This window comes from Canis lupus, chromosome 4 (genome assembly GCF_003254725.2).
Source record: "Canis lupus dingo isolate Sandy chromosome 4, ASM325472v2, whole genome shotgun sequence".
In the NCBI taxonomy this organism is placed as follows: Eukaryota; Metazoa; Chordata; class Mammalia; order Carnivora; family Canidae; genus Canis; species Canis lupus.
Genome location: NC_064246.1, coordinates 58,211,454 through 58,224,015, shown reverse-complemented (window position 1 = coordinate 58,224,015; position 12,562 = coordinate 58,211,454). Strand labels below are relative to the sequence as shown.

Genomic DNA, 12,562 nt, shown 5'->3' with positions numbered 1-12,562 from the left:
CCTCTAATAATAATGACAATGGCAACCACATCTACTGAACTCTTATTATGTGCCAGACCTGAGCTAGACTTCTATATACTTCATCTCTTAGGATTTTTACAATGATACATTGAGGTCTGCAGTATACGCATCTTGAAATCATGCCCTTGACCATGAAGCTTATCTGCCTGAATCCTCTAGTGGCTCTAAAGGAGAGATTTGTACCCCCCACCCTCACTCTTTGTCCTCTCTCCTCCCCTTTGTACACCAGTTTCTGGCCTTCCATCAGGACCTCAGATGTATGTGCTCTTTCCTAAAACAAAACCGTTGTATAAATTCTTCTGCCTTGAATGTCCATCCCTATTACTCCCTTTACTCCCATGCCGCCCTCCCTGCTCCTGTCAAACCTCCTCTTAGCATCCTGCATTTTTTTTTCTTAACTCAGCACATTTCAAACCACTGATTCAATGATTGCCTTTCCCACAAGACCAGATCTTATCTGTCTCTTGATTATGTCCCCACCACCTAGTGCAGTGCTTGACACATGGTGCCAATATATTTGCTGAGTGGATGTATGTATGTATGTATGTATGGATGGATGGATGGATGGATGGATGGATAAATAAATTCCTGTTTCTTCTCCAAGGAATCTAACATGGTACTGGGCACTGGTATTCATTAAATAAGTTCTTGGCTTGATCCTGTAGCTCAGGAAACCCACCTGTATGAGGATCCAGCTTAAATTCATCTGCCCCAGGTCCATGCAGAGAATATGTGATCTGAGCATTGGTATCAGAGTCCAAGTCTGTTGCAGACACTTTCAAAATAAAGTGTCCTGGAGATGTATCTTCACTGACTTTGCCAGTATAGAGAAGCTGTAAATGGAAGACAAAGAAGAGAGAGACTGTGGGAGATACACCTAGATTGAGAGAAAGGTAGAGTGACAGAGAGGGAGAGAAAAACAGAGAGAGATAGAGAGCAAGATGGGGAGAGGAAAAGAGAGAAGCAGGGCAGGGGTGGAACAGAGAGAATAAGTTGAAACATGCAAGGAAATGGAGATTAAAAGCAAGGAGTAGGATGACAAGAGGACAAATCAGAAAAGAGAATGAATGAGAGAGAAGCTCCACATTGAAAACCCACACTCATAGCTAGAAGGACCTGCTGCCCCCTACTCCACAGGGGCCCTTTCAGGCTTCTGGATGAGGTTGATGAGATGGGTGTGATATGAGGTATTCTGGAAGGTGTCAGGTCAAGCTACTCACTCCAGGCCAGGCATCCTGGTCTCTGTGGTGAGGTCATGCTGTCAGGCTCACTCCCTGCTCACACCCCAAGACAGACTCTTGGGTATGAGTCAGGTCTGGACCCAATGACCCCCTGGGTCTGCCCCATCCTCCCTCCATTGCAGGCACCTCCATAGCAGGGGTTGTGGCAGAGGGGAGAGGCTGGAGCATCCTGGAAGCCCAATGTTCCTATAGCTGCTATCCCTGAGCATAGTCTTCAAGCAAACTAGTACCCCCCACTGCAGGGTGTGGGTGAGCATGAACCTCTGTATGTGCTCTGGATGGAGGCTTTGAGCCTGGGTGGGCTGTAGAGTTGGGTCCCCAGACCTCTTCTCCCTGGTTCTAGTAATGGTGTTGATCACCCCTGGGAAGGCCAGGTTGGGGGGGGCGGGGGTTGATCCTGGTCTCTTCCAGCATGGGGAGGATGCAGGCTGGTTGTTAGGATGGCTAAGGGGAATACGAAAGAGGAAGAAAGTATGGCCACCATCCCCCCAAAAAAGGCTGCCCTTCTGAGACCACCAAAAAGGTGATAGTCTTGGATCCTGCAAAGACATTTTCCATGCATCCTGATAATGTAGGTTCTCTTTTTCTACTATGATTTTATGTGGTTGGAATGTAGAAGACAAAGGAAGAAAAGGGGATGGGAAAATGCATTGTTTTATGTTACAGGGTATGTGATGCATATATGTGTGCAAACAAAGTGTATATATGCAAATGCACATGTAAGTATGTTTGTGTGAGTTTTATATGTATATTTTCTTGTATGGATGGGCATACAGATGGATGAATGTTGTGGGTATTAGGTATATGCTTATGAATCTCTGTGTGTGTGTGTATATATATATGTGTGTGTGTGTGTGTGTGTGTGTGTGTATTTGCATGTATATATAGAGTTGATGATCCTTTGTGTATGTGTATGTGAATAAGTATGTGGGAGTTTGCATTTATGCATGTATACTGAATGGCTGGATTTTATGTAAATTTAAATTATTTTAATTAAAAATGTTATAAAGGTAAAATGTTAACATTTTAACTTTATCTGAAAACTTTAAGGTAATGCAAATCCCAAAAGTTAAAAATTATTTACTGTATTTAAAAAAATATGTTTAAATGCAAAGCTACAGGACAATGATTGTTCATTTATGTCCTCTAAGAACACAGTTCCATCCCCAACACACACACATACACACACACACACACCACCACCACCACCACCACCACCACTTCAACATTTGTTTTCACAGGAAATTTAAGGTTGAGTTAAATGAAGTCCTCAGCAAAAATGTAACACAGGGAAGTCCGCATGTTTGTGTATACATATAACCTCGGGAGAGCATCTGTGGTGCTCTGTATTACCCATGTAGATGTGGAGTTATGTATATATATGGGCATGGTAGCAGTGCAGGGTGTCTCTAGCGGCTATTCTCTTTGGACATATTTGATAATGAGCCATGCTAACAAACCGAGTGGTGGAGGGGTTTTCCCACTGGGCACAGCAGACTGGAGAATGAAGTTACTTTACTTCTGGATATATTTTTCAGAGAAGTAGACTTTTAAAGGCAGTGTAAGGAGAGAAGTATGGACCAACGGTTTTAAAGAGCTTGGTGATATCCCTATGCCCCGGGTAGAAGGGAGGAATTACCTAGCATGTACCCTGCCTAAGGCACTAGTCTGAGGCTAGCTGGGGAGAAGCAAGGGTTGGTCAGTGATGCCCAGCTTCAGAGATAGTTCCCCCAAGCTCTTCTCCTTCCTCTTGGCCTTTACTCAAGCTTCTTTGCCTCCAATGCCACCTCACCCTCACAAGGCTCTCACCTGTGAGCACTGTGGGCTGTTATCATTGATGTCCAAGACGAAGATCTCCACAAGGACCGAAGCCTGGAACTTGCCATCAGAAGCTGTGATTCTGAGCAAGTACTTGGCCATGTGCTCACGGTCCAGGGTCTTCCTTGAGAAAATCCTCCACTCATCTCCCACTTGGCTGATGCCAAACTGGCCCAAAGGGTCTCCCTCTAAAGAGATGAAACAGAGCTTCCAGAAGCCAAGGAATAGGAATGAACCAGGCTTTGTACCATAGGTGGCTTCCCACATGACATTTTTTTTAGGACTGCTGGGAAAGACAAAAATTTCCTCCCTTAACTAAGGACCCACAGTTGTATATTGAGTTATTTGGTGTTATGAAGATTCTTCTGACTTCAACCTATTAAATGGAATTATCACTGTGAGAAGCACCACTCTAGAATATGTAGCTGAGGAGCAGGTTTCTTTTTCTTTTTTTCCTTCTTTTTTTTTTTTTTTTTTTTTTTTTTTGTGTGTGTGTGTGTGTGCTTTGAAAGGCACTGGGGGAAGTTAAGGAAGCACATTTCAATTTTAAACAAGAACCTTCTTGTATCTGGTTTATCTGTTCAACAGTAGAGAGGTGGGAAGTGACCGAAAACACTAAGCTCCCTGAGGTTTTTTGTTTTTTGGGTTGTTTTTTTTTTAATTTTTATTTATTTATGATAGTCACACACACAAAGAGAGAGAGAGAGAGAGAAAGAGAGAGAGGCAGAGACACAGGCAGAGGGAGAAGTAGGCTCCATGCACCGGGAGCCTGACATGGGATTCGATCCCGGGTCTCCAGGATCGCGCCCTGGGCCAAAGGCAGACGCCAAACTGCTGCGCCACCCAGGGATCCCTTTGGGGTTTTTTGTTGTTGTTGTTTTGTTTTTTAAATAAATGACAACACAGACTACATGGAGGTTTCCATAGATCACTAGGTTTGCTTCTGAGTCATTTTTTCCTTGACACCAAGCACTGATAGAGGAGATGGATTTATGAGATTCCAAGATTCCAGAGTTCCAAGACTCAACTATTCTAGGAGTTGATGATCTATTGACATTTATTCTATCATTCGGAGATATTAAGTCTTTAGTGTTTTTCAGTCTGATATTATAGGATGATAAGATTCTATTTCCCTACATCTCCATATTTCAAACAGCTCTGATACAGGATCTGTCTCTATAGGAATTTATGAATTTTGGTTGTAACTTCAGGTTCATTAACTTTCTCCCAGACAGCTGTGAGAGCAGAAGGAACCATGTCTATGGGGATGAGATGACATGGCATCCAGGAGAGAGGAAAAGGGACATTGAGAAGAAAAGAAGCTCTTTTTTTTGGCCCCTGGCTAGCTGGTTCAGCCACTGGACAGAGATTGGGGTAATTTAGGTTTTCAATAGGTATCCACTGAGGAAAGCAGCTCGTAGGGTGGGGTTTTAATCCCAGACCTGACTCAAACTTGGAGTGTAACCTTGGTTGAGTTTCTGCCCCTATCTGGGCTTTGGTTTTCCTGTGTGTGAATGAGGGGGTTGAACTGGAATCAGAGCTATGGAAGTGTTTTCACTCTAACACGTATGTCCTGTGATTGACTTAGGAGTGTTTCTAGTATCTTGCTCTGGGCAGAATAGACTCTACAGGGGCAGTCATCTGACAGAGTTTCCAGGGATTATACCATTATTGATGTCTTCCCCATCCTCTAGAAGCTAACTGAGAGCAGTTACAGTATCTCTCTTCTATTCTATTCCACCTAAAATAATAAGAAATTCTCTCTACAAAACACCTGCCAATTTATAGGAAACTCTCAAGAGCTTTTTCAAGTTAGATATTACTGGCATCCTTGTAAGGTGAATGAGAACAGGCATGCCACATTCATAGATGAAACAACTGAGATCCTGGAAGGTTAATTGATTTACCCAAGGTCACATTGCTAATAAGTGGCAGAGCCAGGACTGAAACCCATGTCTTAGGGTACCTCTTAATAGACTTTTTTTATAGTACCCCAGTTCCTCCATACCAAGACACATATCCTTACCTGTGATATAGCAGGTGACCTGTCTGTTCTGCTCAGTGATATCAGCATCCAAGGTTTTAAGAGTGGCCACAACTTCACCAGGTTCACTGTTCTCAACCACAGATCCTCTGTAGTCTTCAGAAGCAAATTGGGGAGCATTGTCATTCTCATCTGTAATGGAGACTTCAACCATAACCTGAGAAGATAGCTGGATAGTCCTTCCATGGTCATAGGCCACCACATAAAAGCGGTAGGTCTGGTGGGTCTCACAGTCAAGTTCCTGAAGTGTGGTGATCCAGCCAGTCTCACTGTCAATGGCAAAGAGCTCGTGGATATTGCTACCAGGGTCCACTGGCAGCCTGTAGCTCACCTGGCCATCATTCCCAGTGTCCTGGTCATTGGCAGTCACTTGAATGACTGAGGTCCCCACTGGCATGTTCTCAGTGAGAACAGCCTTATAGGGATCAGCCTCAAATATAGGCCTATTGTCATTGACATCCTTCACTTGGATATTGACAGAGACCAAGGAAACCAAGTGAGTATCATTATGGGGACAATGTGCCATTAAATCAATCTGGTACCATTTGGTGGACTCATAGTCCATGGCCTTTCTCACCTTTAGAACTCCTGTGTTTCGGTCCAAGGAGAAGACACCATCTTTGTTGCTCTCTGGTGTGGTGCCCTGCACTAGGCTATAGATGACTGGATCTTGAGCAGCCACTGCTTTAACAGAACCAATTTCAGACCCTTCTGGAAGATCTTCAGATGCAGAGAAAGTATACAGAGGTTCGGAAAATTGGGGCAAGGATACTTCATTAGGAACGACCTGAAGTCGTAACAGCACCAGAGAGTTCCAGTGAGGAGGACCCCCATCTTGGGCTTTGATTTTTAAGTCAAAGGCCCGATTCTCCAATCCCACCAAGCTCTCCTTCACCTTGACAACACCAGTAATTGGGTTGACTTCAATGACCTCTTCATCCAAGTCCTCCATTGAGTCCACTGAGTAGGTGACATCTGCATTCTGCCCCTCATCTGCATCATAGGCCAACACCTGGATAACTGGGGAATCTTTACTGACATTGGATTGAATGGATACTGTGTATTCAGATGCTTTAAATTGTGGAGGGTTGTCATTTTCATCTGTCAGGATTATCTTCACAGTGCAGAAAGCCACTCTTCCTCCTCCATCCTGAGCCATGACTTTAATAGCAATAACTCTTTCTGTTGAATTTTCCCGATCCAGTTTCTGCAGAGTAGTGATCTGGCCATTGGGGTTTATGGAGAACTTCTCACCTGCCAGCTTATTGATGATGGTATAATCTACAGTGCCATAGGGACCACTATCTTTGTCGATGGCTAGCAACTCAATCACCTTCGTTCCCACCTTTGCATTCTCTGCTAATTCTGCCTCATAAATGTGCTGCTGGAATTCTGGGCTGTACTTGTTGGCATTTGTAGTGTTGATATACACTGGCACAGTTGCTCGGAAGACCCCATCAGAAGCACCTACCCTCAAATTGTAAGAAGAGTCCAGGTGCTTTTTGCAAAGGTTGAACATAGAAATTATTCCTGATGAACTGTTAATGGAGAAGTGCCTGTCCTGATTGCCAGAAAGAATCAGGTACTCCAGACGGGAGGTGTCCCTGCTGTCAGGGTCTAGAGCTTGGACTTTAAGAACCAGATGTCCACAGGTTGCCAGCTCACTGACATTGGCTTCATACTGAGGTTGCCTGAACTCTGGGGGATTATCATTTATGTCAGAGACATTAACAACCACAAGGGTTTCACCAGTGAGTGGGGGGTCTCCTCTATCCATGGCCCTGACCTTCACATGAAAGTGTTGTTGAGTTTCATAATCCAGCTCTTGAACTGTGGACATCTCCCCTGTGCTCCCATTGATCTGGAAAAATTTGGAAATATCTGAGCCATCCTCTACGATCTCATAGGAGACATCACGGTTTTGCCCTGAATCCTGGTCAGAAGCCAACAGTTGGATCACAGGGGTCTGGGCAGGCAAGCCTTCTGAGACTGAAGTAGTGTAGACCAATTGAGAGAAAGTGGGAGGATTATCATTGATGTCTTCGACCAGGACTTCCACTGTGGCTTCAGAAAATGACCCCAGAGCTGTGTCTGTGGCTCTGACCGTGAATACATGTTTGGTCTTAGACTCATAGTCCAAAGGGCCTGTTACTGTTAGAACACCAGTCTTAAAGTCAGTGGTGAACAGCATCAAGGGCTCTTCCTCCACAATGTTGTAAATGAGTCGGAGTCCCTCTGGACTTCGAGCCTGGGTGTGGAGAATGGGGGTATAGAGTGTGATATTTTCAGGCACTCTCACTTTGTAGTAAGGACTCTGAAATAGTGGGTTGGATTTATTTCTTACAGTGACAAGTACCTCTTCCTCAGTCTGGAGGGATGGGGTTCCTCCATCCCGAGCAAAGACTTTGAGGTGATACTTATTTAAAGCTTGATAATCAAAGGGTTTCTTCAGTGATATGTCCCCAAGATAGGGGTCAATTCGAAAATATGTGTAATCTTCTGCAAATGCATATGTGATAGCACCATTTACTCCCAAGTCCTGGTCAGTGGCAGATACCTGAAAGAGGACATCCCCTGGCTCTGTGCCATCTTGGATAATTGTGTAATAGGGCAGATGCTTAAATTGAGGGTGGTTGTCATTGACATCCTCAACAGAGACTCTGACCAGAGCCTGAGCCACCCGCTGAGGGGTCCGATTGTCCCTCAGTTCCACTGCCACCTCATAAGTATCCTGTTTTTCTCTGTCAAACACCACACCTTTTGTCTGCAACACACCTGCTGACTTGACCATATGAAACATATCTGTGCCATTCAACAGGAAGTAGGAAAGAGTGTCGTTCAGATGATTGCCCTGGGCGCCAAGGATCACCAGTGCCTTTCTGTCTTGTAAATTCTCCTTCACTGTTGCTCTGTAGACAATCTTATCAAATTGTAAGCTTGTGTTAAGGGCTTGTGTCAAAGAAATTTTTACCAGTGCAGTATCGTGATACAGGCCATCAGAAGCCTTGATGGTGAGCTCCCGAGAGACTCCCAGGAAAGCAGGATTCAACACAGATATACGACCTGTGACGGGATGGATGGCCACAGCTTCATCAGCATTGCCAGTTTTGATGCTATAATTGACTTCTGAGTCCTCATCACTGGCCCGCACGATGAGGAGCTCCATACCCCAATGAATGGGCTTCGCTATTGCTACTTCATATACCTGGTCAGAGAATCTGGGAGGAGAATCATTTACATCTCTGACATTGATGATGACCTGGACTGGCCTGGATGCAAATAAGATAGGGTTTCCTTGGTCATGGACATAGACACTGAATTGGAAAGAGGGCATGTTCTCATAATCCATTTCTGATATGATGATTAGGGTTCCCATACTGGGATCAATTTTGAAAAACTTCAAAGCTTCTGATTCCAAAATTTCATAGACCAACAAGGAATTAGCTTCTTCGTCACTGTCAGAGGCACGAATCACAAGGGGGTTGTTGTTTTCATCCATTATCATGCTGTACAATGGAGCTGCTTCACTAACTTGACCCACAAAAATGGACTTTAAGAACATGGGGGCATTGTCATTTTCATCAATGATGTAAACAAGAGCCATGACATCAGTAAATGCACCTGCCATATTGCTGCCTCGGATTTTCAGTTGGTAAGATGAAATTTTCTCATGGTCCAGTTTCTTCTGGGTGGAAATGAGTCCAGAATATGAGTTCATGGAGAATACACCATCCTTGTTTCCCTCTCTTAACTCATAGGTAACTTCTGAGGAGCTTGTAGCTGACACAAGGAGGATTGGGGAACCAACAGGGATTGATTCAGGGATTTCTACAAAGTACTCAGCTTTGGAAAAGATGGGGGCACTGCTATCTGAGGGGTAGACATTAATGATCACTGTAGCCAGGTCATGCCTCTGTGGGGAGCCTTGATCTTCTGCCTTGACTGTCAGACTATACCGGGCGTGATTTGCCTGGTCAAGTTTCTGGGCCAGAGTGATGATGCCTAGCAAGGTATCGATGTTGAAGAAACCCTCGCTGTTCCCTGAAACAAAAGACAAGACAAACTGAAGTTTGCCGCACGGCAAGAGAGACTAACTTGGCTTTATAGATCAGTAAAGGGGCTATTACACAAAACTTGGACAGGACAAAATCTACATGTTATGCTACTCTGGATTTAGTTATGATATAGTATATAGGGAAGATACCTACTTTATAAAATACCTTATGTGATGCATATGGTAGCTACTCCATAAATGGCAGCTTCAATGATTACTCAGTTTTGGGGTCACAAACTAAGCTACAAATCAAAGCTATAGGGGCACCTGGGTGGCTCAGTGGTTGAGCGTCTGCTTTTGGCTCAGGTTCTGATCCCAGGGTCCTGGGATCGAGTCTTGCATCATGTGCCCCACAAGGAACCTGCTTCTCCTTCCGCTTGTGTCTCTGCCTCTCTCTCTGTGTGTCTCATGAATAAATAAGTAAAATCTTTCAAAAAACCCCCCAAAAAACCAAAGGTATAGAAGGTCTTGAAAGAAAGGAAACATATACTTTTCAGGAAAAGCACACTCCACTCTATTTCAGTGGTGGCTTTTATAGGTGAGTTTAAAACACTGCATTATCTGCTCCCCCATATAGTCTATGGTGGGAAGGTCCTTGGGTCCTTGTCAGGCTTGGGGGTTGAGTGGCACAGAGTTAAGTGGGGAGGAACTGGATAGAACACACAGACCCAGAGGCTCCTGGTCAAATGCCCTTTCTACCACACTTGGATTTCCTAAACTTAAGACAGTCTCACATTGCCTTTGCAATTTTTTCAATATCCAGCCTCTACCTTTACTATTTTGTACCATTATTTAATGGCTATTTTCCTTTAAATTGGTTCATTTTCTTAAACTTAAAATATTTTAACAGGCAACTTTTGTATTGCTATTTTTTAAAAAAGAAAATCATAAAAAAAGAAAAAATCATTATTGCTTGTCATAAAATCAGAGGTTACCATAGAAACAAGTCAGTGGGAAAAAATATCTTATTAAATTCTGGATAAAATCTATTACTTGCTAAAGGATGTGAGCCTGAGACCTATCCTTTTCCTACAGTAAAAACAGAGTAGCAAGGATTAGAGAAGAATTATAGAGATTCTATAATTTCCTAGTACCTGGGAAAAGTTTTGTCCTTGACTAATCAGGAAGCCCAAATGAGAATCAAGGGAGAGTACTTTCTCCACATCTGATTGCCTATTTTTTTCTAGGCCTTTTAAAATTTAATATTTATTTTGATAAATGCACAATAATATTTCAAATTTAAGTTTTGAGGAAAGTTATGGTTATACAACATTATATGATTCACAAAATATAATGTTGAAAATTAGTTCTATTTCCCTAAAAATGTAGTTTCTCAAAGTTATCAGTTTTTAAAGTCTGACCTCATTTAAACAGCAACAGTTTCTTCCTTCCTTCCTTCTTCCCTTCCTTCTCTCTCTCTTTCTTTTTATAGGAAGAACAGATAACATGAGATCTACCTCTTAACAAATGTTTAAGGTTATAGCACAGTATTGTTAACTAAAAGCACAATGTCATACAGCAGATCTCTAGAATTTCATCTTGCATAACTGACATTTCCCCCCACCCAGTTTTATTGAGATATAATTGACATATAATGCTGTGTTAGTTTAAGGTGTACTACAAATGATTTGATGTACATACATACATATTGCAAAATGATTGCCAAAATAAGTTTAGCTAACATCATCTCACATAGGCACAATTTTTTTCTTATGATGAGATGACTACCTATTTAATGCTCTTAGTAACACCTGAGTAATTTTGCTCACCAGCAAGGGTACAGGTCTTCCACTCAGGAAAGTATTGCTCTTTACTATTCTTATTCTGCTTATCATTCAGGTGCATATTTTATTATTTCAATGCAAACAAATAGCTAGGCTTCATCACAGAACATTCCATCTGATTCCCTCCATTTATGGAAGCTATTGTCCAGTTGACTAGTGAGATGAATTCCTAATTTGCCCTTGTGATACAAACCCTAAGTTCCATCAAAGAATACAGTTTCAGTAGGTAGACTGTAATTTAAAAGGAGTTCTAGGGGATCCCTGGGTGGCGCAGCGGTTTGGCGCCTGCCTTTGGCCCAGGGCGTGATCCTGGAGACCCGGGATCGAATCCCACATCAGGCTCCCGGTGCATGGAGCCTGCTTCTCCCTCTGCCTGTGTCTCTGCCTCTCTCTCTCTCTGTGACTATCATAAATAAAAAAAAATAAAAAATAAAAAATAAAAAATAAAAAAATAAAAGGAGTTCTATTAAAAGTAGCCAAGTAAACTACCTACGGGTAATTATAATTTAGATTATACTGCTGAGAAAAAAATTAGGGCACAAAATTGTATATTCATTTCAATCTCACTAAGGCAAAAATGCACCAAAACGATAGGAAGGAAATATACACAATTATTTTGTCTGTACTGAAAACTATGGCTGAGTGCTATTTTCTTCCTTATGTATTCCTGCTTCTCCCATATTTTAGAAAATGAGCGTGTGGTACTTCTATAATCAGAAGAATATTTTAAAACGAATCTTAACTTATCTGTAAGATAAAATTAGTACCTCCATCAGTGGGGTTGTCAATGAGATGAAATGATATAAAAGATGTGACTATGCTCCATAAATCACAAAAATAAGCAATTAATGGGTTAGAATTTGTATTATTTTTCTTTAGTGATGCATAGATTTCTGCCACATGGCAAGGTATAACAACTTCTGTTTCTTAAAAAAATGTAAAAGCTCTGATTTCTGGAAAGTTTATAAGCAATAAATGAACATTCTGCTCTATGAGAGCAAAGTCATCTTCACTTTGTCCCTCCACAACATCTAGCACTATGGAGTATTAATTTTATTAAAGATAATAATAATTATTAAATATCATTAATTATGGATTAGCAAACATTAAAATTATTAATAATTAGCTAGATACTAGGTATTATAATTTTTGTTTCTTTAATTATGTGTAATTAACACTTATCAATGATAGCAATAAACCCCTAGCATTCATATAATATTTTACAGTTTACAAGATATACTAACATACATTTTCTCTTTTAATTTTTATAAAAGGCTTTCTGGCACAAAGAATGTTGTTCCCATTTATGAGAGGAGGAAAACCATATAATAGATATAAAGTCACAATACAACTTTAACAGAAAATGTTACTCCTAAATGTAATTCCTAAAACTGTCCCATACATCTTATAAAGTATTTATAGGTGGGATCCCTGGGTGGCACAGCGGTTTGGCACCTGCCTTTGGCCCAGGGCGTGATCCTGGAGACCCGGGATCAAATCCCACATCAGGCTCCCGGTGCATGGAGCCTGCTTCTCCCTCTGCCTATGTCTCTGCCTCTCTCTCTCTCTCTCTCTCTGTGACTATCATAAAATAAAATAA

The 12,562-nt window shown here is 42.0% G+C and overlaps 1 protein-coding gene across 1 annotated transcript in view; it reads right to left on the bottom strand.

Moving 5' to 3' along the window:
* The window catches only part of FAT2 (FAT atypical cadherin 2), an 80,918-nt gene that overhangs the window by 30,090 nt on the left and 38,266 nt on the right, over positions 1 to 12,562 (bottom strand). Inside the window, exons 10-12 of the mRNA XM_025435257.3 lie at positions 5,107 to 9,165; positions 3,072 to 3,268; positions 701 to 854 (exon numbers count right to left, since the gene is read on the bottom strand). Coding sequence (XP_025291042.1) covers positions 701 to 854; positions 3,072 to 3,268; positions 5,107 to 9,165 — 4,410 coding nt within the window. The remainder of the gene's footprint in view (positions 1 to 700; positions 855 to 3,071; positions 3,269 to 5,106; positions 9,166 to 12,562) is intronic.